General features: G+C 36.1%; 7 protein-coding genes and 1 pseudogene across 8 annotated transcripts in view; 6 read left to right on the top strand and 2 right to left on the bottom strand.

Moving 5' to 3' along the window:
* The window catches only part of LOC104734670 (probable carboxylesterase 15), a 3,735-nt gene extending 1,697 nt beyond the window's left edge, over positions 1-2,038 (top strand). Inside the window, exon 2 of the mRNA XM_010454294.2 lies at positions 1,623-2,038. Within this exon, the coding sequence (XP_010452596.1) occupies positions 1,623-1,938 (316 nt within the window). The 3' untranslated portion in view covers positions 1,939-2,038. The remainder of the gene's footprint in view (positions 1-1,622) is intronic.
* Positions 3,805-6,709, top strand: LOC104734669 (myosin-binding protein 7). The gene is made up of 4 exons (XM_010454293.1): positions 3,805-4,244; positions 4,373-5,928; positions 6,052-6,098; positions 6,231-6,709. Exons 2-4 carry the CDS (start codon positions 4,501-4,503, stop codon positions 6,331-6,333), a joined length of 1,578 nt encoding a protein of 525 aa, XP_010452595.1. The 5' UTR covers positions 3,805-4,244; positions 4,373-4,500; the 3' UTR covers positions 6,334-6,709.
* Positions 6,852-8,752, top strand: LOC104734668 (F-box protein At5g06550-like). The gene is made up of 2 exons (XM_010454292.2): positions 6,852-8,218; positions 8,370-8,752. The coding sequence occupies exons 1-2, from the start codon at positions 6,936-6,938 to the stop codon at positions 8,602-8,604; spliced, it is 1,518 nt and encodes a 505-aa protein (XP_010452594.1). The 5' UTR covers positions 6,852-6,935; the 3' UTR covers positions 8,605-8,752.
* On the top strand, positions 8,756-10,704 carry LOC104734667 (annotated as a pseudogene).
* Positions 15,779-21,274, top strand: LOC104734666 (ABC transporter G family member 22). Its single transcript, XM_010454290.1, has 11 exons — positions 15,779-15,888; positions 16,073-16,495; positions 18,067-18,137; positions 18,572-18,807; positions 18,898-19,053; positions 19,139-19,322; positions 19,413-19,721; positions 19,814-20,101; positions 20,186-20,470; positions 20,554-20,661; positions 20,755-21,274. The coding sequence occupies exons 2-11, from the start codon at positions 16,090-16,092 to the stop codon at positions 20,968-20,970; spliced, it is 2,259 nt and encodes a 752-aa protein (XP_010452592.1). The 5' UTR covers positions 15,779-15,888; positions 16,073-16,089; the 3' UTR covers positions 20,971-21,274.
* LOC104734665 (probable splicing factor 3A subunit 1) lies at positions 21,411-22,717 on the top strand. The gene is made up of 2 exons (XM_010454289.1): positions 21,411-22,382; positions 22,466-22,717. Exons 1-2 carry the CDS (start codon positions 21,690-21,692, stop codon positions 22,568-22,570), a joined length of 798 nt encoding a protein of 265 aa, XP_010452591.1. The 5' UTR covers positions 21,411-21,689; the 3' UTR covers positions 22,571-22,717.
* On the bottom strand, positions 23,451-25,203 carry LOC104734663 (nucleolin 2-like). Of its 2 annotated transcripts, XR_002034810.1 has the most exons (7): positions 24,907-25,203; positions 24,703-24,758; positions 24,453-24,602; positions 24,217-24,339; positions 24,003-24,122; positions 23,724-23,896; positions 23,451-23,654 (listed from the first exon to the last, which is right to left on the bottom strand). XR_002034810.1 is itself a non-coding variant. In XM_010454287.2 (6 exons), the coding sequence occupies exons 1-6, from the start codon at positions 24,925-24,927 to the stop codon at positions 23,881-23,883; spliced, it is 486 nt and encodes a 161-aa protein (XP_010452589.1). In that variant the 5' UTR covers positions 24,928-25,203; the 3' UTR covers positions 23,451-23,880. The 2 variants fall into 2 exon arrangements, 1 of the variants encoding a protein (XP_010452589.1); XM_010454287.2 differs by having other exon boundaries at positions 23,451-23,896.
* The window catches only part of LOC104734664, a 2,757-nt gene continuing 1,766 nt past the window's right edge, over positions 26,134-27,124 (bottom strand). Inside the window, exons 5-8 of the mRNA XM_019235141.1 lie at positions 26,955-27,077; positions 26,748-26,867; positions 26,472-26,647; positions 26,134-26,394 (exon numbers count right to left, since the gene is read on the bottom strand). Of these exons, the coding sequence (XP_019090686.1) occupies positions 26,345-26,394; positions 26,472-26,647; positions 26,748-26,867; positions 26,955-27,077 (469 nt within the window). The 3' untranslated portion in view covers positions 26,134-26,344. The remainder of the gene's footprint in view (positions 26,395-26,471; positions 26,648-26,747; positions 26,868-26,954; positions 27,078-27,124) is intronic.

Below are 27,124 nucleotides of genomic sequence, written 5' to 3'. Positions count from 1 at the left end.
AAATTTTCATATTTATCTTTTTATGCGAGTAATGCCAATTTAAACGTTGGAGTGAATTTACCCGCCGAGTCGCATGAGAGAGACAGCTAAGAGTCACAGTGCCTCTTCATGAATACACAGATGTGCATTTACATGTCCTTTTTTCCAAAACTTCACAAATTTTTATAGAAGATAAGTTTCTCCAAAATCCAAACGTCGAATGAAAAAACAGTCTCCTTGAACTAAAAGAGATTTTTCATGTTTTTGATTTTATTATCGAATTCGCAATTAGTTCAAATTTCAAACATTTCTACGACACACAAAAACACGAACTTTCTAAAGAAAACGACTTTTCCTACCAAAAGATACATTTATTTTGATTAGAACCATTCACCAACTAACCAACACACAAATGATATATATAGTGGTATGTTTTCATATATGTATCTCTATCTCTTTCGATAAATTCAAAAGAAAAAAATAATGTTTCATTTTGGTTGATATAAAATCGTCTTCTAAGACTTGTGATTTTACTCCATCACATGATTGTTATAATATTACATCACAAAAACTAGTCAATGTGCTTAGTCTACTAATACTCCACTATTTGATTAGTCTCAAGTCATTCAACATTATAAATGGCTGGCTTTAATTTCAAATATTATGGTCTCCCATCAAAGTGGATACACGAATGCGTAACATCCAGTAGATGGAAGACAACTTAGAAAGTATCTTATATGGAAAGTGATCGAATAAGAAAAATAAAAAGATACTTGATAAAAAAATCATGACAACCAATTAGAAACCCTACCATTTGACGTTAAATGATTGTACTAATTCAGGATTTTCATCTTTTTTTTCTTCTTCTTTTGAAAACAATTATAAAGGCTCTATAAGCCTAGAAGAACTCAGAACAAATAATCCATTACAGCTACACCAATTCCAAAAAAAATATATGTATACAACCTACACGAAATTATAACTAAATCTAAAATAGAATTTAAAGAGTCGATGTTTACGAAGCAATTACCCATTATAACACTATATAGCGAGTTCGTGTAGTTATAGATCCTAACATATATATATACAAACGTGTAAATTTAGCATATATGTTGCAAATTCATATTGTTTTAGCTCATTTTTCATTTATGAATTATGAATAAGTGGATTAGTGGTTATTGGAATAAACAGATAATGAGATATCAAGAACAGTGGTTAATATATTTGGAAAGCTAAGGAGATAGTGCGTCATGCATTATCCTCGTTTTCCTTTATCGATCGATCATCTCAGCGTAATTAATGTATGTATGTTTCTCCTGAGTCGTGACTATCCGAATGCAACTAATGTCTCACTCTCACATTTTATAATAATATTTAGCATATTCGAATGTGCATATATTCATGTTTATCAACGCACGTGGAATCATTGAGATCACAAATCGTTCAAGTCTTCTTTCCAATTAATCGTTTCTCTTTTTATGTTTGAACAATGAGATGATTGACCCGTCTTGTTCATGGCCATTGTCATAAAGCTATATGTATAGTAAATACTAATAGTGGTATAGTCAATTTCAATAATTTATAATATGAGGTGATGAGATGAAAGAGAAAAAAAAACGAGCTAAACTTTTAACTTCTTGAAGGTTTTGGAGATTGTCACTACCAAAAGGTGCAACAAGAGATCATCCCATGGCTAACCCTTTTGGACCGAAGAGTCCTAGAATCAAATCAATTAGCATAGAGCCAATGTTGGTGATTGTCGGCGGCTCAGAACTTTTGAGAGATAGGGCCAAAGAGTATGCATATAAATTAAAGAAGATGGGAGGGAAAAAAGTAGATTGCATTGAATTTGAAAACGAGGAGCATGGTTTCTACTCCAACAATCCATCTTCTGAGGCTGCAGAAGAAGTTCTTCGTATTATTGGAGACTTTATGAACAATTTGTCTTACTTATTTTAGCATTTGGCTTGTTGAAGGTAACTTTTTGTTTTTTTTTTGTCAAAGAAAAAGCTTGTCGAAGGTAACAAAAAGAGTTTAATTTAATTAGCATCTCAAACAAGTTTGCTTGGTGATTGGTGAATCATATTCATAAATACTTTGTTACACAAAACTCATACAATGTTCTTGGTTTTGTTATATACTTTATTCGTAGTATCAGACCTTAAATGATATATTCTTTAGTAGCTTATCTAATTACTACGTATACGCTCTCCTTAAATGGTATTTTCTTTGGTAGTTTTATCTTATCAAAAAAGTATGTCCAAGTTCATTTTACTACGTATACGTATACGCTCTCCTTTATGCAAGGTTTTTTTTTGTCTTAAATGTTAAAGGCTAGATATATACAAACTCTATTATAGGTTTTTAATTCGTCTTAATACACCATCTCGACATAATAAACTCAAATACACTTGAATCTACTATACACATATCTATCAAGTAGTCTTCGGTATTCCCCAATATTCTAACTACATGAATCTGTTATCCATTTGAACTGAATCTCCTCCTCCAATATACTAATCTAGTTTGTAAAGCCACTAACTTTTATAGCAACATTGTCGTATCCATATAAGTATTGTTTTAGTTTAATTGAACAAAGAAGAGACTTGCTGCTACTTGTGTTTATATCCAAAATAAAAAATAGTTTCATGATGTTAGGCTACGTTGACCTGGTAAGCTTCAATGTCGACGTCCCGGTACTTTTACGCGGGGAAGCGCAATAAACCATTGTCCATTGAATTAGTCTTCCCAAACAAAATCTTCCAATAAAAATAATGTATATATCGTTTACAATGTGATTTATTATTTATGTTAACCGATCACCTTAATTAATTTTAAACCATCGATAAGGATATATATTTATAGGTCAGAATAGTACTGCTACGTTCAAATTAAAATATTTCAAATACTGAGACTTGATAAGTTGATATAAAAAAGATTTCAATAAAATAGCTAGACTCAAATATTTCTCTAAATTTGGTAGAAAAATTCGGGACTAAATTGATGATATACAAAGCAAGAAATAACTCATCTCGGTATAAAAAAAAAACAACTCTCTAATAGATCTCTATTTTCTTCCATTTTGAGTACAAAATAGGTTCATAAATTTTCAAGAGACTACTATCTAATGTCCAAAACATAAAATAGGTTAGATACTCATAACAAAGCTTTCAATATGTTTTATGATAATAATAACAAAGATCAACAATATGAAGGTACATGTTTTTTGTTTGGGATTATATATTATTAAGGAAAAGAACAAAACACACTGACACATGTAAAACAACTCTATCTGATTATAAAAGATAGATCATCACACTGGCGGATATAGGGAGAAAAGTAACATGAGATACAAATATTTTTTTAACCAAATTTTTTTTCCAGCACTAAATAACATAACAAAATGTGTAAAAAAGTAAAAATATTGAAAAGAATTGCAAAATGTAAGATTTGAACCATTCATTTTCTACATAGTGTGAGATACTCTTTCCAAATAGGCTAAGAAACACTATTATTAACCCATCACTTAAACAGGTTTTAAAAAGGTGTATGGGGTACGTGCCCCACCTACTAATAACGTAAATAATCATCACAGTAATCGAAACGATAATTACAAATTCGTTATATGAAATTACAAAAATAGTAATTGGTTCATAGATGAGGCATCCAGATTAGCTGACCTGTACTCTCCGCAGGTAAAGAAAAGACACCTCATCCAACTAAGATCTCATCCGTCGATCTCATCCTAAACAAACACATCTTCACCGTTAATATTGTACCTTCTCTAGTAAAGTCGGTTTTACCAAAAATAACCCTTAAGCCGTCGTCGTCGTTGTTGTGGGCACGAGACGAGACGAGACAAGAGACTCCATTGAAAGAAAAAAACAAAGGCTTTTCTCGATTTCAAATTGAAAAGATTACAAAAAAAACATAAAGCTTTTTAGGGTTTCGAGATAAACCAGAGGGAAACAAACGAAGAAGACGACCAATTCTCACTCTATCTCTTTCGTTTCGTTTCCACGATTTGTTTCTGTGTTTCCCTCTGATTCCCAAAAAAAAAAACGATTTTTTCTCTTTCTCTTTTTTGCTTTTGCTTTTCGTTTTACCAGAAAAAGCAATAATAATTGTTGTTAATTTCCCAGAGATTTCAATCATAGAAGTAGAAGGTTACAATATCTTTAGCTACCCCAATTGCTCTGTTTCCTGGGAAAGCTCCGACCTTTTAGCTTTAATCTTCGTTGTTCTTGGTGGGTTAAACGAATAAGGTAAAGCTCTTGATTTTGCAATGTTTCTCTTCTCTTCTGTTTGCTTTTTTTTTTCCTACTCTGTCCATGAAAGAAGCTTCCTTTTTGTATAGTATTGATCGTTTTTAGATGAAATTGACTTTTTACAGGAGCTATATATTGGCGCTCGTTTTCTTGTTCACGGATCTGGACTACGGAGAAAGGTTTTGGTGATCGTTGTTACGAATGTATATGTGCCCTAGCCTTGGATTGTGATTTGGATACTGTCGCAGAAGTTATGGATTTGGCGATTGTATCTTCTTCCCCTAGGGATGTTGTTAGATGTTGTGATTGTGGATGCAGTTGCTCTCTAAACGATGCTTCTCCTGGTTCTTTGCTTCGTTCTGTGAAGAGAAAATTCGAGGAGTTCCAGAATGATAAACCGTTTTACATAACGGAGCTGGAACTGGACTTGTCTTCTTCCAATGCTAAAGTCCAGATTGAGAATGAGTTGGAACTGTTGAGGGAGACTGTTAGCAGCCAGCAGCAATCGATTCAAGATTTGTATGAGGAGCTCGACGAAGAGAGGAATGCTGCATCCACTGCTGCGAGTGAGGCAATGTCTATGATATTGAGGTTGCAGAGGGATAAGGCTGAGCTTCAAATGGAATTGAGGCAGTTTAAGCGTTTTGCTGAGGAGAAAATGGAGCATGATCAGCAAGAGCTTTTGGATCTTGAAGATTTGGTATATAAGAGGGAGCAGACTATTCAGGCTATGACTTGTGAAGCTCAGGCTTATAAGCATAGAATGATGAGTTTCGGGCTCACTGACACTGAGGCTGAGCTTGATGCCGAGAAGGGCATGCTTAGCCGTAACCCGAGCATGATTGAAAGTGATTACCAATATGATCTTCCTACATATGACTACCCTCCTATAAAGTGCAATGTGAATGAGAATCCAGGTCCCTTGGAAGCTGATATTGATGTTGACGATGTTGAAAAGTATCCACTGAATGATTCACCTCATGGCATAGAAAATTTGAAGACTTTGGAAAAAAGAATCAGTCAGATGGAGAAAAACCCTAGTTTCACTCAGTCTAATGGTGATGTATCTGGAGGGAGAAATTATTCGGAGAAGTTGATGATTGGTCAGAGTCCTAGGCGTCAGAGACATTTCAGGAGGGTTTCCACTGGTAGCTCAAGTTCACTTTTGGGAACAAATAGGGAAACTAGACCTGATTTCCCCACGGAGTCACCAAGGTCTAACAGTGGGAGCTTCAGGAAAGTGGAAGATGCATCGTTTGCAGAGGGTAATTCCTATGCAAAGGGTAAGATTGACTCATCAGAAATAGGAGATAATGACATGAATGATAGAGTTTATACCATTGACTCTGTGCATCACGGCGTATCTCATAGTGGTGTTGCTGAGCAAAAGTTTAAGAATGAGACAGTTGATGGTTATGCTGCAATGTCTCCGAGAGAAAAATTGAGTCAGCCGGATCTTGGTGATCCTGATATAGTGAAACTCTACATGAGGCTTCAAGCACTAGAGGCTGACAGGGAATCAATGAAACAAGCGATTATGTCGATGAGGACTGAGAAAGCTCAAATGGTTCTTTTGAAAGAAATTGCTCAACATCTCTCAAAGGATGTTGTCCCAGAACGGAGATTGCCTCTGCGGAAAACATCTATTGTTGGAGCATTCAGTTTCATATCTCTCTTCAAGGTGATTTTTGTTTCTTATACCAATCAGTGATTTGTGTTCTTTATACTGATAGGATGCTCTGCTGTATTTCTTAATGAATTGTATACTCCAAACTAACTGTGTCTTTTGATTAATCCTGTGCAGTGGATCACATCTTTTGTTCTCTGGAGAAGGAAGGCTCGCCGAAGCAAGTAAGCAAACACAGTCTCAAATCTTGATAAACTTGTGCTTCATACACCCTTCTATGGATCCTGAGTTTTGAGTTTGTAGTATCATAAACGATTAACTTAACCTGGTTGTGTTCCAAATGGTGTTAAATGCAGATACATGAACGGAATGCAAGGGAACAACATGGGGTTGCAAATGCTTCTAGAAAAGACTCCTCGGATACGGCAATGGAGATGTCTCTCAAGCACACAAGTGTGAAACAGATTGCATTCTCAAAATTTGGTTTGAAGCGCATAATGCGAATCACATTGTGAAAAAGTAGGTATTGAGATGCACTGCGCTTACTTTGTTGTCCACCTTCATCTTCATGGTTGCTGAGAAAGATGGGTTTCTCATGTGCAGTATATTTTTTTTTCTTTCCTTTTTTTTTTTTGTGTTTGCCATATTTCATTTGTTATTTGGGTTTGAATTGTCTTTAAAAAAGGGTTTGATGATTTGTCTCAAAAAGATCAGTGAGGCTACACGCAAAGCACAACATCCTCTTATTGTAAGCTTGTGTATAATTTTTCCAGATTCTATTTGTTTGAATTTCTCTGGAAAATTAATGAAATAAAGAAAAAAATAAACAGAGCAATGATCGGTTAACGGAACTTGGTATTGTTTTGATCGTCAAATTATCAAATCCTTACTAAACCAATCACTTCAGTAATTAGATTTTACGGTTGAACCGATTTAACCCAAGGTATTTTCAATTCCATCTTCTGGTTAAGCTATGTAACAGATATGAACCCTCGCGGTTGTTAAAACTTAAAAACCCAAAACCCTCGCCGTCGCCGCTGAAGCTGATCCCTCCGTTAAACATGCCAAAGTACAAGAATCTGCTGCTAGCATCGAAGCGTCGTAAATCCAAATCCAAAAAGCGAAAGCTTACTCAGCGTGAACCTGAGTCTCTGTTTCAAGAGAGAGCGTTTAATCAGGAAATAGAAGAAGATGAAGATGAAACAGGGTTCAAGCTCAAAATCGCAGCTCCTTCACAAGAGCATGGTGTTCAACCTCTCGGAAACCTCTATTTCAATCCTGGTTCGGTGAACGTACGAAACACTGGGTTAGGTAATCTCCAGATACTCACTGATGAGCTCGTTTTGGATATTCTAGGTCTTCTTGACGCCACTCATTTAGGTCTTTTAGCTACTGTAACCAAATCTTTATATATTTTTGCCAATCACGAGCCTCTCTGGAGGAATCTCGTCTTAGAAGAGTTGAAAGGAGAGTTTTTGTTTAATGGGTCTTGGAAAGCTACCTATGTAGCTGCTCACCATCCTAAATTCAAGTTGTCTGGAGATGATGAATCGAATTTGAAGATTATAGATTTCTATTCTGATTATATGTTTCAGAGCTGGTTGTGTGCGAATCTCGAAATGAAACCGAAATGGCTTAGAAGAGACAACATTACTCGAGTGAGAGGCATATCTGTTGAAGATTTCATTACTAAGTTTGAGGAACCGAATAAGCCTGTTTTGTTGGAAGGGTGTTTGGATCATTGGCCTGCTATTGAGAAATGGTCAAGAGATTATCTGACTCAAGTGGTTGGTGATGTTGAATTCGCTGTTGGTCCAGTTGAAATGAAGCTGGAGAAGTATTTTAGGTATTCCGATGGAGCTAGAGAAGAGAGGCCGTTGTACTTGTTTGATCCCAAGTTTGCTGAGAAAGTTCCGGTTTTGGATTCAGAGTATGATGTTCCTGTTTATTTCAGAGAGGACTTGTTTGGTGTTTTGGGAAACGAGCGACCTGATTATAGATGGATCATAATTGGACCAGCCGGATCAGGATCGTCTTTCCACATTGATCCTAACTCAACATCCGCTTGGAATGCGGTGGTTACAGGTTCGAAAAAATGGGTTTTGTTCCCACCGGATGTGGTTCCACCAGGTGTGCATCCAAGTCCTGATGGAGCTGAAGTGGCTTGTCCTGTTTCTATTATAGAGTGGTTCATGAACTTTTATGATGATACTAAGGATTGGGAGAAGAAACCTATTGAGTGTATATGCAAAGCTGGGGAGGTCATGTTTGTACCTAATGGATGGTGGCATCTCGTTATTAACCTTGAGGAATCAATTGCAATTACTCAGAATTATGTTAGCAGGTAAATGATTTATTTCCTACTCTCTCTTGAGAGATTATTATCATAGGTTGCAGCAACTGTTGATATATATGGTGACATGTCTGCTTAAGAAATGGAATTTAGTACATGTGTATTGAGTTTTGATCTAATCGGAGAAACATTACTTGTGCAGGAGGAATTTGTTGAATGTGTTGGAGTTTCTAAAGAAACCGAATGCTAAAGAGCTTGTCTCCGGAACAACTGACAGAGAGAATTTGCATGACAAATTCAAGAAGGCCATTGAAGGAGCTTACCCCGGGACTATTCAAGAGTTAGAGAAGAAAGCAGAAGAAGCTAAGAGAGTCGAAGAACAAAGAGTTTCTTTCTGGGACTCTGCCAAAGCTGATACTTTCAAATTCTCTTTCTAAATACAAATTACATCATCTTCATATTTCAATTTTGTACGATCTTATTACACTTTATTAGACTTAAAATTAGTTGTTTTTGCTTCTTTGTTACACAGTCAAAAACAGAGGAAATAGACCGTTATGTGTTAGTTTTTTATAAAGTTGCAACCTTTTGGGTTTTTTTTTTCTTTTCTTCAGAGAATGAGTAACATAGTGCTCAACACACTTCGTTTCAAACACCCGAAGCTTGCCTTACTCCAATCTTGTTCTTCCTTCTCCGACCTCAAGATCATCCATGGCTTTCTCATACGAACCCATCTCATCTCCGACGTCTTTGTCGCCAGTCGTCTCCTCGCTCTCTGCGTCGACGACTCCATCATCTTCAACAAACCCACAAACGTCTTGAGATATACATACGGAATCTTCTCTCAGATTCAATACCCTAATCTATTCGTCTTCAACCTTCTCATCCGCTGCTTCTCCACTAGCAGAGCTTTTGGATTTTATACCCAGATGTTGAATTCTCGGATTTGCCCAGATAACATCACGTTTCCGTTTCTGATTAAGGCTTCTACTGAGATGGAGTGCGTGACGATAGGAGAACAAACGCATTCACAGATTGTTAGATTCGGATTTCAGAATGATGTTTATGTAGAGAACTCTCTTGTTCACATGTACACTAATTCTGGTTTGATCTCTGCTGCTGGTAGAATCTTTGGGCAGATGCCGTTTCGAGATGTGGTTTCGTGGACTTCTATGGTAGCTGGGTACTGTAAATGCGGGATGGTTGAAGATGGACGAGAGATGTTCGATGAAATGCCTCACACTATTTCTAAAAAAAAATTTCAATTGAAACTTAGGGAATTTGTTTACTTGGAGTATTATGATCAATGGGTATGCGAAGAACAACTGTTTTGAGAAAGCCATTGACTTGTTCGAAATGATGAAAAGGGAAGGAGTTGTTGCGAATGAGACGGTTATGGTGAGTGTGGTTTCTTCTTGTGCTCATTTAGGTGCGTTTGAGTATGGAGTAAGAGCACATGAGTATGTTGTTAAACATCACATGACTGTAAATGTTATTCTTGGTACAGCTCTTGTGGATATGTATTGGAGGTGTGGGGATATCGAGAAAGCGATTTGTGTGTTTGATGATTTGCCTGATAAGGATAGCTTGAGCTGGAGTTCGATGATCAAAGGTCTTGCTGTGCATGGACATGCTCACAAGGCAATTCATTACTTCTCACTAATGATTAGATTAGGATTCATCCCAAGGGATGTTACTTTCACAGCGGTTCTTTCAGCTTGCAGTCATGGTGGGTTAGTTGAAAAGGGTTTAGAAATATATGAGGACATGAAAAGTGATTATGGGATTGAGCCTAGACTTGAGCATTATGGTTGCATTGTTGATATGTTTGGCCGTGCTGGAAAGTTAGCCGAAGCTGAGAACTTTATCCTTGAAATGCCAGTGAAGGCTAATGCTCCTATACTGGGAGCATTGCTTGGTGCATGTAAGATATATAAGAACACTGAGGTTGCAGAGAGAGTTGGAAATATGTTGATAGAGTTGAAGCCAGAACATAGCGGTTACCGTGTTTTGCTTTCAAATATATACGCGTGTGCAGGACAATGGGAGAGAATCGAGTGCTTGAGAGACATGATGAAGGAGAAGCTTGTTAAGAAACCACCAGGGTGGAGTTTGATAGAGATTGATGGGAGAATAAATAAGTTTTCCATGGGAGATGATCAGAAGCATCCTGAAATGGGTAAGATCAAACGGAAGTGGGAAGAGATCTTGGGGAAGATAAGATTGATAGGGTATAAAGGCAACACAGTTGATTCGTTTTTCGATGTAGACGAGGAGGAGAAGGAGAGTGCCATTCATATGCACAGTGAGAAACTTGCAATTGCGTATGGTATGATGAAGACTAAGGCTGGTAGAACGATTAGGATAGTGAAGAACTTGAGGGTATGTGAGGATTGTCATACAGTAACAAAGCTTATCGCCGGGGTTAATGGTAGAGAGTTCATTGTTAGAGACGGCAACAGATTTCATCATTTTAGAGATGGATTTATGTTCCTGCAAAGACTATTGGTGACAGTCTTTGTTTTACTATTTTTTTGTAGAGGATTTGTGTTTTTACCTTATGAAAAATTATTTTATGACAAGTTTTGATTTTATTTTATGCAAAGGTGTTAAAAGTTATGGAGCCAGAATTTGGATCTGATTTCAAAATCTGAGACCCAAATCACATACTCCCTCCGATTTTTTTTCCTTGTCGTTCTAGAGCTTTGCATACAAATTAAGAAACTAGATCAATGTTCTATTATACCCTTTCTTTAATACATTTTCTATTTTTTTATTGATCAAATCATTAAAATAGTTAGGATAAAATTGGTATTTTGTCATGCATTGGAAACCTAAAACGACAAGTATTGGAAAACAAAATTTTTAAGTCTAGAATGAAAAGTAAAAAAAACTAGAGGAACTAATTATTTTCAATGATTTACCAATTGGGTACCTGTGATTTATGCTCTATAACCCTGCCTTTAGTGTAGTAGACTTTAGTCCTTACTCTTTAGAGATCATGTCCTAAACACAAGGACTTGTGTTAACAACTGATATGTAAAAAAAAAAAGTTTATAAATCAGACTCTAAAATTTGAAGTTATTTATGGTCCCAAAATCGTCGTCAGTCCCATCCGAATAAGACCAATACACCCTAAAATAGGATTTTTCCCTTTTTTTATACGAACTGTCGTAATATTTTACATCATATGATATTAATATTTTACCAATAAAAACCTACTAGTAAGTTGAAGGAGTAAGGACGTTAAACGTAAATCGTATCATCTACATTTAAATATATAATATGGCATACTACTTTATTAAAAATAAAAAATAAAGCATACTACTCCTAAATAGTATATTAGATGTAACAAATTTAGGCTTCTAGCAAATAAACTCTAATAAGAACGAGAAGAGGGGCGGTGCCGTCCTTGAGGAGAAGAAGCCACGTGCCTCCGAGACTCTTTTCTGTTGGTCCCATCACCAAACGCCAAGCTAAGACATTAGACATACGACTTCTTCTTTTTTTCAATACAAGATTACGAACCCGATTGAAATTTTTCCAAACGTAATTATTGTATGAAAGCAAATTGTTATTTGATATCGCTGAATGCGGAAAATATCTAAACCAAACTTTCCCACTAACAACACTTGCATTGAATTGTTTAACAAGTTCGATTTCTAAGTAAGTTCAAAACAGCTGAATTTTTAGTTTATAATGGCAACGGACAAATGTAAAGTAATTGCAGCAAAAGAAAATGCTTCGAACAATTAAAATGTATGCTTACCAAAAGTTTATGTCTATGTGTTTTAATTATTATAAACAACAAACAATTAGGGGAAAATTTTTTAAGGAGGTGGCGCGCCAAGTCGACAACTAACGTTTCAACTATACCGACCAGACAGTGTGGGGAGTGGGGAAGGAGAGGGCTCTTTGGAGTTTGGACAGTCCCTTGACTCATCTTCGCACTTGTCTTGCCACGTGGTGGGTGCATCTTTGTGGATTGTGGTTGTTTGTCCCTACCTAGACATGTATCCTCAAAACTATTAATTAAATATTCGTGTGTAATAATAATGTTTAACTATAATATTGAACGTGGATTTTATTTTTGGGTTAAAACTGCACGTGGATTTCCAGTAGATACAATCAAATAAATAAAAAAGTGATTACACCAAAATATTTTGATTGAATGTATTTTGATTAGATCATTTACGTATATGGTGTCGTTCTATAGCAGATATCAAGGAAGATCAGCTTGAAACTTCACAATCCTTAATTCTTTATATTCGACTTGGCTAACATCTATATAAAAAAAAAACACCAACGATGGTGGAATTAACGTTCTTTGTTCAGTTGTTCTTGTCTTTCGCGAATGTAAACGCAAATAGAAATTTCTTATGTTTGTGTTTAATATTTACGTTTTAAAAAAGAACCAACACTCTATAATAGCATGTAAACGCAAACAAACAATGGACGACGTTTAGGCCATATAGGATCCAATGACAAAGGAACAAAACGTAGGTATCAGTAGAAGCCGTTCATCACTTCAGAACGAAGAAGAAAACAAAATCTTGGGCCTGCTTCATTTATTGGCTTTGTGATTTAAGACATCGATCCTTGACAAAATCACAACCTGTCCGTAGCTTTCTTGCACCACTGTACGTGACTACACATTGAGGCAGTACAAACACTTACACATTACGTACCAATTTATACATTCAATTGTAGTGTTGACCTCACAGAGAATTTATTTTTTATAGTACATTTGGTAGGCGTAAGTCAATTTAAAGTCCATTTTAATGAAAATACTTCTTCAGAAACAATCATGGGTTCGAACCATCCCATATTATAAAAACCAATTAATACACACCAATATTTAAACTAATCACTAAAAGGTTTGACAAAAACAAATCACTACAAATACATACTTTTTGGGGTCCTCTTTTCATTTTACTACATAAAAAAGAAAGGCTTATAGCAATCAAATAGTGAGGTTTAGTTTTTTTTCCCCTTTCTTTGTCATGGATTCAGAAATTGTAAGATATCTAACGCTGATTCTTGTCGATCGGGATACATACAAATTCCAAAATTAGTTTTCACATTATTATTACGAAAGGAGCAAAACTAGATAGAAGGACAATACATTGGATCTAGTACCTACATCTAAGTACGAACCTTGTAAATCCTTTCGTGTGGCGTCAAATTTAATTGACGGAAGCTATCTGTAGAGGCCACTCTATGTGCTTCACTATCGTATTAATTAATTATTATGCATCGATTATGTAATGTTATAACACGGTTGAGATTGCATGAAAAGAATGTGAGGTCAGATTAACCCATATTGTCAAATATATACGTAATAATTACGAAGATGTGATGATAATAAAGTACAAGAAAATCCGTAACGAAAGCTAAATAAATCTCAAAACTAACCAAAAAAAGAAAAATAAAATAAAAGCTTTGGAGTACAAAACATATTTGGCAGGAAGAAAGCATCCAAAACCAGCTTTTTAGGAAGTGCCCTGTCTCGTAGGTAACATGAGATTCAACTAAAGCCTCACAATAGTTTCCTACAGTTTCCAAACACACAATATTAACATATATAAAACATAACTGTCCTTTTTATTTTATCTTCTTTTGCTGTCTTTCATGAGGGCTAATCTGATAAGCTAATAAGGTTAAGAAAATTTAATGCTAAAAGTTTTGTAGTCGGGAAAAAAATAAAAAATCACTATTGTTGATACTTTTCTGCAATGTCAACACAGTTATAATATGGATAAATACGTAAGTATATATATCTATATATAATAGATTGTATATTTGTAATTGGCCGGACACGTCTACGGTTGATTTATTCAATGATTTTATATAGAGGAAATTGGACATGCATGTCTCATTCACTTTGAAATTAAAAATTGAATAGCATATAGCATTTTGTTTTCAACATAATTGTAGGAAGAGAAAAAATGATACATGAACTACCATTTTTATTATACCGGAAAATTTTCAAACAAATTCAACCTTTCCTTTTTAAGTTAAATATTTCTGTAGATATTGATTAAATATTCTTTATAATATAGCAAATCCCCTACTAGTGGCAGAGTTGGGTTTGAAATGCTCTCATTATTACATCTAAAGAGGAATTGGTTCCGTTCGCCAACAATATTTTCATTATTTACTTTTAAATTATTGTGTTATGTTTCAATTTCATGCAATGAAAAGTCAGATGATTTCCGTATCTTTATTACAGGTGAAATTATGAAAGAATCCAATGCATAAATGTCACATAATCGAGATAATCTGAAAATGATTCCATGTTAATTGGTACACTTCTAATCACGAATTATGTCGTTCCAAAAGAGGAACCGAGACAATAATTGATTACTACAACTGCTTAAATATTCAACTTACGAGAAAACATGTATATATATTATGATATTCGTATGTCCCTACCACGTGTACGGACAGGAATATGAAGCAGGAAACATCGTGTCCGCAAACTATCGCTATAACTCGCCCAAGTGATTATACTTAGCGGCTCAGCGCTACAAACGAATATGATGAATTCTTCTTAATATTTTGAAATGTAAAACACACAAAGCGTATATTACGCATGATGATCAGAGTGTAATCTTTATAATGGTTAGAAACTGTGCATGGTTTTAGTCATTAGGATATTGAAGCCAGATTTAATCATGTCGTTTTGTTTTTAATCATGATGTTTTGTTAGACAAATTCAAGCTATTTTTAAAATGATTTCCAAATTCAAGACCGAATTCCGTACATTTTTGGAGATCCGAGTCTAAACGGTTGATGATACTAAAACAGAGAAGAAAAAAAACCGATTATCTCAAAAATATTGAACTCGAGGTATAATGTACACCAACGTAACTTCAAGTGCTAACCACTAATCCATCGCTCATTCGGTACAAAACTTTGAGAATTGTGATCGGTTTTATTCTCAATGCAAACCTAGCTAAGCTCAAATCAATATTTAACGAAAATATAATTAATGTCAATATTTAATTAGAGTTAACTGCAAATCGTTTTAATGCTTATAGTAATAAGTTTGGTATCATTATATCTCAATTTAAATATTCTTTCAGTTTTACAAAAAAAAAAATACTATCATTTTAAGATTTTATTTTTGTTCCACATAATTTTATTTTCAGTTCAATTTTAAAAACTAATTCTCTAATTTATTTCTATTATCTTACTTTATTTATTAGGAAAAAAGTTTTTAGTGTATTTATAAAGGATATAGTATAATTTTAAAAAAATGGTATGCAATATATTATAATAATGTTTCTTACGAAACAGAAGGATGTTACTGTTGACGTCATTAAGATGTTCTTATTAATATTTTAGAAAAAAACTGCTAATTAACATCAATAAGATGTTTTATTAATACTTTGGAAAAAAAAACTGCTAACGTCAATTAAATGGTATCGTAGTCCGTTATCCGAGTCCTAATATCAAGAGATGTACAGGGACTAGATATACACGGACTAGAAAAAACCACTCGACGATTCAAGAAAAAAAAAATTACAATATGAAAAGTTCACTAGGGTATTATCGTAATTGGAGTTGAGCCACTCATAAATGCGACTATATAAAGAAGGTTGAAGAAGCAGCTTAGAAAGGGTGTCACAAGTTTCAAGCTTTAACATCGTCTCTACCATAAAAACAAACCTCTTTCAAACAGTGGAACACACTTTTTATCATTTAGTTCCCCAAAGGTATCGATTCTCTCCATCTTCTTATAGTCATTCCTGTTTTCTTGTATCTATTTATATCTTATCTATTCCTGTTATTGGTATCAAAATGTTCATTTTGTTTTATATATGTTCCATTCAAATATATGATATTGAACGTAAATAAATTTGTTAATATGGATTATGATTTATGGTTTGTCGTCGGCAGTTCTAGGAAACGCCATAATGTCAATGGAAAAGCCACCGTTGGCCACCGGTTTAGCACGAACACGATCGGAGCAGCTATATGAGTCGGTGGCCGCAGCCATCAAATCACCTCACGGCTCCATGGACGCTAACGGTATCCCTGCGACGGCTCCAGCAGCCGTTGGAGGAGGAGGCACGTTGTCAAGGAAATCAAGCAGGAGGCTGATGATGGGGGCGTCTCCAGGGAGGAGTGGCGGAGCCGGAACACATATAAGGAAGTCTAGGAGTGCTCAGCTAAAGCTCGAGCTAGAGGAAGTGAGCAGCGGTGCGGCTCTGAGTCGTGCTTCTAGCGCATCCCTGGGACTTTCGTTTTCGTTCACCGGGTTCGCTATGCCGCCGGAGGAAATCTCCGACTCGAAACCGTTCAGCGACGACGAGATGATACGTAAGTCGTGTGAACTCATCCTAAGGGTACTTTCGTCATATTAAGTTACGATGTTCCCATGCTTAGAGGGTAGTATGGTCATTAAGACGTGCAAAAATTTAATGATATGATAACAACGGATACATGATTGGTGTGCGTCGCTTTGCCTTTTTTGCATGAGAGAGTTGGATAAATTATTTAACAGAGAGATACAAAAACTATTGAGCCTCCTAATTTACTCCACGTGTTCTCTTTCTCGTGCAAAAAGAAACTCCCACCACTTATTTTCTTTTCAATTGCAAATTGGGTGGTGCTGCAATTAATATATATTTATATTCTCTCTGTTTCATATTAAATATCATTTTAGTATTTTTCATATAGGTTAAAAAAATTATTAAATTTTCTATTTTACCTCTTATTAATATATTATTTATTTTTTTCTATTAATCAATACATTAAATTGGTAATTGGAAAATTTACCAAACATCTACGTTGAAAATACAAAATAATACTTATTTTGTAACAAAATTTTCAGTCTAAAATGACATTTAATATGAAACAGAGAGAGTATTTATATAGGCAAACTTTTAATATGTAACGAGAAAAGCATTAATATCTTTGTTGTGGTATTAATATTTTATTTGGTCATTCCCAGTGGTTTAAAGTGATACTATTAGTTTAATTTACTTTTAATTCTATATTACATGACATAAACTCGAGAGTGCAAAACTATTCTTTGAATCTTATGATGTTGGCCCCATATTCAAAAAAGATAGATTATTAAGTGCTTCCAAATGCCCGATATTGTTTTTAAAGAAATAGTACTAATTGTTTTTTTGTTGTTGTTAAAGATATATCATGCCTACGGCCACTTACAATAGATGTTTAGTGTTAATATTGTACTTTTGTTTGTTTTCTTATATATGTTGATATTTTGTCAATCTGAGCATTTGTTTTAATAAAAGTCAATAAGTCACCACTAGTGATTGTCATAAAATTCGAAGTTGTACTATTTGTTTTGATAACCATCAGTCAATCATAGTTGTACACTTATTCTGCATTATTCTCACTTAATGATGCAATTTTTTTTTGTATTAACTAATACTTATATAGGTAGAAACTTACGTAACTAAACAAATTAAGACGTACGTAGCGGAAAAAGGAACAAAATAGAAACTAGTGATATGTAAACGTCACGTAGTGATTGATTCACCAACTTAACAGCTTTTTATGACTAAGTAGGTTAAAAATTGGTGAGAACAAGTCAATGAATCTCTTACTAATTAGTCAAAATTTGTGGGTCCTGATTTTGGAGTTATTAGCGTTTGGTCTGTTGTAATCTGCAAATGATGTACCTCCAAAGTCCAAATCTTACGTATACGTAAAAGACGTTTAGTAGGCTGACAAAGATTGGCCAACATATAGTTTTACACATCGTATATTATAAGCTCACTTACCATATAGTGTGCTTTGGTGTTAACTGTTAAAATTCACCTACTTAAAGATTCATTCACTGACAGAGCCCCTGGCTTTTATTTTTAATATAATTTATTGAGCAACGATGAATCAACGGTATAACGTAACTGTTTCAGCGGAAGATATAGAAGCGGGAAAGAAGAGGCCTAAGTTTCAAGCAGAACCAACATTACCCATCTTTCTCAAGGTAAAATACTTATATATCCAAAGCAGAGGAAGAAGAGAGCAATTAAAAAAACAGATGGGGTTGTTACAAAGAGAAATGTTAGAAATTTGGATTGACGTAGTTAGTGGTTTTTGCGTAAGGGACGGATCGATCTCTTTTGGTACTGATCTTCTCTGTTTGCACAGGCACTGAGAGGAGATCAGCAAAAGAATAGCACACAATTGTCTCTCATTCTCTATATATACTTTTCATCAGGTTCATAGTCTTGTACATGGTCTACATGAAATTTGTGTACAAGACTTCACATATCCATAGTTTTAAGATTAGACAAAGGGGGGAAGAAGTGAAAATTTTTAATAAGATTTCTCAAAATAGCTAGGTTTTATTTCATGAGTGAGGTAATCGATGAAGACTTAGAGGTGTTTTTTTTTTGTGTGTGTGTGAAATTGATGTAGTTCAAGGAAGTTACATACAAAGTGGTAATAAAGAAAATGACTTCATCTGTGGAGAAAGAGATATTAACTGGGATAACTGGGAGTGTGAATCCTGGTGAAGTTCTTGCTCTCATGGGACCTTCAGGGAGTGGCAAAACAACTCTTCTTAGCTTACTCGCTGGCAGAATCTCTCAATCCACTACCGGAGGCTCTGTTACTTACAACGACAAGCCTTACTCTAAATTCTTGAAAAGCAGGTAATTAATATTTTTTGCCCTAAAACTCTCACACTCCATTGTAAGAATACACACGGAGACTTAACAATTGCTTCTTGGTTTTGGTGGTAGGATTGGATTTGTGACTCAAGATGATGTTCTGTTTCCTCATCTTACCGTGAAAGAAACGCTAACCTACGCGGCTCGTCTGCGGTTATCCAAGACTCTAACGAGAGAGCAGAAGGAGCAACGAGCTTTAGATGTTATCCAAGAATTGGGTTTGGAAAGGTATGTTGAATCTTTTATAGGTTCCAAAACATAACAAGAAATTAATTATGGTTGGTCTTTATTTTAATAACTTGCATGGTTGTAGGTGCCAAGACACTATGATTGGAGGAGCATTCGTGCGTGGTGTATCAGGTGGAGAGAGGAAAAGAGTTTCTATTGGAAACGAAATTATCATTAATCCTTCTCTGTTACTTCTCGATGAACCAACCTCTGGTTTAGATTCCACTACTGCTCTTAGAACCATTCAGATGCTCCACGACATCTCCGATGTTTGTTTGCTTTCTTTGTTTCTTCAGACGATTTGTATTTTTTGCTCTGATTTTTGTCTGAATATCTTGACGAAAATGTGTTGAAAACAGGCGGGGAAAACAGTGATCACAACGATACATCAGCCCTCGAGTAGGCTCTTCCATAGATTTGACAAGCTGATTCTATTGGGAAGAGGAAGTCTTCTCTACTTTGGAAAATCATCAGAAGCTTTGGATTACTTCTCTTCCATTGGATGCTCTCCTCTTATCGCCATGAACCCTGCAGAGTTTTTGCTCGATCTAGCCAACGGTAACATCAATGATATCTCTGTGCCTTCTGAGTTAGATGATAGAGTTCAAGTTGGTAATTCAGGCAGAGAAACACAAACTGGCAAGCCTTCTCCTGCTGCTGTTCATGAGGTTATTATAGAAACAACAACATTGTTAGCAAATTAAGATTACCTGAAACCGTATTGAGTTCTGATATATATCTATCGAAAAATTGTAAGCAGTATCTTGTGGAGGCATACGAGACTAGGGTTGCAGAACAGGAGAAGAAGAAACTAATGGATCCTGTGCCACTAGACGAAGAAGCTAAGGCCAAAAGTTTGCGTCTAAAGCGCGAATGGGGAGCTGGCTGGTGGGAGCAATATTGCATACTGTTCTGCAGAGGGCTCAAAGAACGGCGACACGAGTACTTCAGCTGGTTGCGTGTTACACAAGTTCTTTCCACAGCTGTCATTTTAGGGCTTCTCTGGTGGCAGTCAGACATTCGGACTCCAAGAGGACTACAAGATCAGGTATGTTGTTGGTTTGAGAAACTAAGGTTTCGGGTTGGTTTTTAGGAAGATGAAACTCTTATGCTTCTCTTGTTCTTCTTGCAGGCCGGTTTGCTCTTCTTCATAGCTGTTTTTTGGGGATTCTTCCCTGTTTTCACAGCAATCTTTGCGTTTCCGCAAGAGCGAGCGATGTTGAATAAGGAGAGAGCAGCGGATATGTATAAACTAAGCGCATATTTCCTAGCTCGGACCACAAGTGATCTCCCTCTCGACTTTATTCTACCTTCCCTTTTCCTTCTCGTCGTCTATTTCATGACAGGTCTTCGTGTCAGCCCATATCCCTTCTTCTTGAGCATGCTCACTGTTTTCCTTTGCATCATTGCAGCTCAGGTATATTCAGATCAGAATCATTAAAAACACTAATTAACAAGTAAAAGTTTAATCATAATGCTGATTATGATTCTCGTTGTTAGGGACTCGGACTTGCTATTGGTGCCGTTTTAATGGATTTAAAGAAGGCTACGACTTTAGCTTCAGTAACAGTCATGACATTCATGCTTGCAGGAGGATTCTTTGTCAAGGCAAGTCCTCTGTTTCTTGATGCCCTCTGTTTTTTAACTTTCTCTGTTTCTTGATTTCCTCTGTTTTATTGATATCCTTGTCTCTTTTTACAGAAAGTGCCGGTTTTCATCTCGTGGATACGTTATCTATCTTTCAATTACCACACCTACAAGCTTCTTCTAAAAGTTCAATATCAGGACTTAGCTGAATCCATCAACGGGATGAGAATAGACAGTGGACTAACTGAAGTAGTTGCACTCATTGTCATGGTTTTCGGTTATCGACTCCTCGCGTATCTGTCTTTAAGGCAGATGAAGATCGCAACATAACTCATTTTCCACACAAAAAAATAACATAGAAGAAGCACTAAGACCATAAAGAGTGCCGAGTGCGTCAGATCCTGATGATCTTGACACGACCAATCCTTGACAACGATTAAGAGATTGGTCCTAAGATTATTCCTTCTTAATTACAAAATTTACAAGAAGTGTTAATGAGTTTGATAATATGGTTGGGTGGTGAGAGATGTCTTGATTGGAGAAGCTATCGACCTATTTTAGTTTGTATTAGTAGATCAAATCTAACAATGGTTCATGTCTATTAACCAGAAGAACCTTATGGTTTGATCAGATCTTCCTTAAGTATCAATCCAGTTACTCTTAATCACTGATGGTTACTACGGCTTTACTTTTGAGAATCTTCTTCACTAGGGTTGTTGTATATATTGACTAATCCAGTCCCATCTGTGATCTGTTAGCTAAAATTTGATCAAATCATAGAAAAATAATGTTAAACGTAATATCCGGAAATTAAAGAATAAATCATTGCTAAGACATAATATTCTGAAATTATAAGCTTAATTGATTAAGGCCCATTAGAAAACGGCCAAACGAGTTTCGTTATAAATAGTAGCTTTAGGGCTCATAGTTGATATTTTTTCTAGGTTTTCTTCTTCGTTTCCTTGGTTCCCAAGCTTTAGGTCACCAAGTTGCGGCGGAGCTATTCCCTCCCCGCTGAGGTACGGTGTTTCTAGTTTCTGTCTCAAATCATGTTATCCAATTCAAATCAAGGTCAGGCGGATCTCCGGCGGCGGGTCATGGCAAATAATGTGAGTGATGCAAGATTCAGGAGCTCAGGTCCTAACGCTTCAGCTAATCTTCAAGTTCCTCAACCTAATTATGGGATGATACAACCTGCACCACATGGACCACGTAATGATTTCATATCGCGTAGAATGTTTCCAAATAGATTTCCGCCGAGTGTGGCAATCAGTGAGCCACCTCTAGAAATCAGAAGACTTGTCGAGGAAACTGCACTTTTAATTTCCAAGAACGGGTTGGAGATTGAGAGAAAGGTCATGGCCCTTAATATAAATGATGCCAGATTCAACTTTATGTGGAGCTCAGACCCTTATCACGCCTTTTACCATCTCAAGCTTACAAACTACCGTGCTCAGAATCAAGGTGGAGCTCAGGTTAACCAATATGATGCTCCAGCTAGTCACGAGCGTGTTGTAGGTGAAGCACAACTCCATCTTAAGCGTCCTCAACACCTTTCAACACAAATGCAGCCTGGTACGCTTGTGCACCCTCCTCCAGTGATACCTCAGTTTCCTCAGTTTCAAGTTTTTCCACCACCAGCTATGCCAGCTAGAATGTTTCCTCCTCCACCACTGCCTCTACATGACTTGTCAGAACTTGCTCCAGAAGTCAAAGAAAACAAGTTTTTTGCTCAACAACCGGTAAATTTTCTTCTCTTAAGAGTCTTTTTGTTTGTTTCGTCTAACTTGACTTTGTATCTACTTAAGCACTCATACATTTTCAGTGTTCCTCCACCATCGGTGATGACTGGGAAGTCATTGACATCCCAGTGCAGTCTTTCTTGGAAAGATTGGCAAATTGGGAGATGCAAATTCCAGCAAACAAATAGAAGTTAAGTGGAAGAGTCGGTGTTTGTAAAAGATGCAGCTGCGAAATGCTTTTCAATCTCTAACTGTTCTTTAATCTTAAACATATCTTTATTATTGTGATGTGATTGATACTCATGGTAGGCTAAGATCTCTGTTTCTTGAATTCCTCTGTTATATTATGCCCTGTTTCTGAGTTCCTTTGTTTGTGCTGGTGTTTGTTTCTCTCATAATTGCGAAAGAAGTTTGGGTTTTGAGTCATCTCTTTAGATAAAAAAGAGTAAGATAACCGGGTATATACAAAAAAATCAATCAAACCAAAACGACCCGAGAAATTTACAAATGATCCCTACTAGGATTTTGTGTTATAGACTTATAGTGGTCAAAAAACAAATTATGAGCTGGGGATCTACTTAGAGGGGTCAAAAAACAAATTAAGATATGATAATTGAGGGATTACTTTGTAGATAAAAAAAATCTACTCTAAAAATAGAGAAATGAATAGTGTTAGTAACACTATTCATTTATAGTGGTCAAAAAACAAATGAATAGTGTTAGTAACACTATTCATTTCTCTATTTTTAGAATAGAATATAGAGTACCATTGGAGATGGTTTTACTCCAAATATAGAGTTTGGAGTAAGATATAGAGTACCATTGGAGATGCCCTTAGGCTTAGAAGTTATTTTGTGAGCTCGGAATCTATGTAGGCTGAATAGTTGTTTTGTAAAATTATAGGGACCTCAATAGCTCGAAGACCTTGGATCTTGAACTCTGGATATTTTAAAGTCGATTCATTGGATTCGGTTATTTTGCCTATCAACGGTATGGGATTACTCATTGGTGGGTAACAAATAACAATGAAGGCGGATAATAATGAGCTTTAGTTTGAACATCCACACATAAAAAATATCATACTTACTAATAATGACAGCAGAAAGTATCGAGTTTATTTTAACATCCACAAGCATATAACAACTAAAAGAGAGAGGTTGCATCGTATCTATCACATCTAGACAGAAAACACACACCAAGGAGAGCTGTCTATTACTTTCTCCTTCTAAGAGAGGCTCTTTCTTACTCAAGAGAGGGCTTAAACTTCATCCTCTAAGATAAACCCGAAAGTATACACTTAGTTACCAAAGAATCAAGAATCAAGAATCAATTTTTTTGTACCTTTGGGAAGTATCTGCGGCCACAAATGGGGCCGCCACGTAAGCGGCGTGGGTGGCGGGTGGATTTGTCTAGTCCAGAAAGAAGACGAACAACTAATTTGCGTCCCCCGATGACGATGCCATTAAGTTCAGGCACCTTCTCTGCAGCGTCTTTTCCCTCAATATGCAATAGAACTGAGTGTAAAAATCAACAACAAAAAGAGAGGCGTATCTTTAGAGTTATGCACTTACAAACTTGAAAGTTGAGAAGAAAAAGAAATACTAGGAAGAAGCCACAAACCGATCTGAAAATATGATTGGACTAATCTCTCCGTAAGAAGAGAAAAGTTTAGTCATAGCGCTCAGGATTTCATCACGACTAAGGGAAGGGTCATATCCTTCAACTTTTACATCACCGGAACTGCAATAATTGTATTTACACGAGATAAGATAAAAAAAAAAAAAAACATTATATAACAAAATCGCCAGCAGGAGATGAAACATGATCAGGTTACCTGTTTGCATTTTCGGGAAAAGGATAAGCAGTAACAGAGACATTCCATCCATCCACGTCACTTCCGTTAAGCTTCAAAGCCTTATCCACTGCTCCCTCTCCCACAAAATATATAAAAGCACATCTGTACGTATGTGAAACAAAGCAAGTTTTCTCGTTATAACTTTTTATTTGTAATAAAGAGCTGAGCAAAGAAGAAAAAAAAAACTGGAGGTATTAGAGAAGGCACTACTAAACTTCCAGATTCTGTTATCCTCATGATAGTTCACTGGAATATAAACATCAGTGATCTCTCCACATGAAGCGAAATGTTTTCTCAGAGCGCTCTCGACAACATCACGAGTAAGAGCAGTGTCATATCCCGAAGCGAATATTCTCCCTATCCCACTGCAATTATTTGATTTTAATAATATTTATCAACAACGACGTGACAAAGAGAACAACATCTTTACACATTATTACATACCAAAGAAATTGATCAATTTACCGGCTATTTGGAATGGCTGCATCACTACTACCATTCAGTGACAGCGATTTCATCCCCTGATAAAAGGTACAAACGATCTAATCAGACATTCTACTAATTAAAAACAAAAATTTCTTACATACTTTGTGAAGAAATCACTACTTGAGAAACAGAGATTAAAGAGAGATCCTTGTGAAGAAAGCCACAAAGATAAAAGAAGAGTACCTTGTCGACGGATTCGTCCATTGGAGAAGTTGACAAGAGCGGCTTGCTAGGTTTTCTAGAGGCGACAACCAAAAAAAAAAATGTAATACACTTTCGGGGATTCAGCCATTTTAGGTCTGAATAAGTATTTATATCAAACGATTCTTGTTTAGGGCATCGTCCGTATATCAAACGATCGGGCCTTATATTTAATTCGGGCCTGACTAAGAGGTTGAATGGAAGTCCGGTACGGCTCCGGTGTGACGACCCTAATTACAGGGTCACCAACGAATGATCTTTCGGCTCAACTGTGACATGATTCAAGTGTGTGAAAACCGTGATGAGTTTAGTAAAAATGTAAAAGGCGTCGAATCACACTCTCGAGCTGGGATTGTGGTGCAGCAAGGTCTCATTTAATATATGATTTACAATTTTACCCTTATTCAAGGGAAGAATTACAAATACTCTAATATATATTTGACGAAACATTTTTTTCTAAATCATTGTTGTACCGATTTATCTCAGATTCTTCGTGACGGTCCAAGGTACACATACTTCCTATCAGTACTTAGCAGCTAAATGACACGTACTTAGCAGCTAACCATACAATTAAATGACACGTGACCTCTCTTGAGATTACCGTTGAAAGTATTACTTTCCACTTGCATATTTCAAACATGCATGAGTCTATATCATCCATGCCGCACTGATACTGTCAACACCCAAAAATGGCCAATCCATTTTTAATTATATTCTCCATTTGAACACTGAATGTAGAATGCTAATCTTCGTTGTTGTTAATCATATACTTGTGTATCTATAGAAATCGAACAGTTATTGTTGTGTGTATTGAAAAAGGAATACGAGAAGAAGAGAAGAAGAGTTTCTCTATTTTTAGTGAAAAAAAAAAAAAAAGAATGGTGTCAAAGAGAGAGAGATTAAATATTATGGTTTAGGGGAACGATTTCAAAGAAGAAGGAAAAGAAAAATACCAAAGCAATACCAATTTTATTTTATAGAATCGGAACGGGGTGTCATCAGATTTATTTGGGCTTAGAAGTTGTTTTGTGAGCTCGAAACGCCGTCGTCTGATATATGTAGGCCGAATAGTTGTTTTGTAAGACTATAGTCTATAGCTATAGGGACCTCAATAGCTCGAAACGCGGTCGTATGATCTGGGACCTCAATATCTTGTTAGGTTCGGTTATTTTGGGATTACGGATAGTGCGTTTTGACGGTACCCAATCATTCGAATCTTATACGGGCTCATACTCATAGTGGGAAAACAAATAAACAACGAAGGCGGATAATGATGAGTCCACACATAAAATATCATACTTGATAAACAGCACAAAATATCGATATTATTTTAACATCCACAAGGGAAGCATAACAAGTAAAAGAGAGAGAGGTTGCATCGTATCCACACGATAGAGAGCTTTGTCTTTTACTCTTTCTCCTAAGAGAGAGAGTCTTTCAACTCATCAGATGTCTTAAACTTCTTCTTACCTAAAATAAACCCGAAAGTTTTTAAACTTTGTTACCAAGAATCAAGAATAAAGAATAAAGAATCAAATTTTATGTACCTTGAAAGTATCTGCGGCCACAAATGAGACCACCACGTAAGCGGCGCTGGTGGCGGGTGGATTTGTTCAGTCCAGAAAGAAGACGAACATCTAATTTGCGTCCCTCGATGAGGATGCCATTAAGTTCAGGCACCTTCTCTGCAGCGTCTTTTCCCTGAATACGCAATATAACTGAGCTGTAAAAATCAACAAGAAAGAGAGGCATATCTTTAGAGTTATGCACTTACAAACTTGAAATTTGAGAAGAAAAATAAATACTAGGAAGAAGCCACAAACCGATCTGAAAATATGACTGGACTAATCTTTCCGTAAGAAGAGAAAAGTTTAGTCATAGCGCTCAGGATTTCATCATGACTAAGGGAAGGGTCATATCCTTCAACTCTTACATTACCGAAACTGCAATAATTTATATTTACACGAGATAAGATTAACAACATTATATATAACAAATCGCCAGGAGGAGATGAAACATGATCAGGTTACCTGTTTGCATTTTTGGGAAAGGGATAAGCAGTAACAGAGACAGTCCATCCATCCACGTCACTTCCTTTAAGTTGCAAAGCCTTATCCACTGCTCCCTCTCCCACAAAATATATAAGAGCATTTCTGTGAAACAAAGCAAGTTTTTCTCTTTAGAACTTCACAACTGTAAT

The sequence above is a fragment of the Camelina sativa genome, chromosome 13 (assembly GCF_000633955.1).
Source record: "Camelina sativa cultivar DH55 chromosome 13, Cs, whole genome shotgun sequence".
NCBI classification, from domain to species: domain Eukaryota; kingdom Viridiplantae; phylum Streptophyta; class Magnoliopsida; order Brassicales; family Brassicaceae; genus Camelina; species Camelina sativa.
This window is presented reverse-complemented; position numbering and strand designations above follow the sequence as displayed.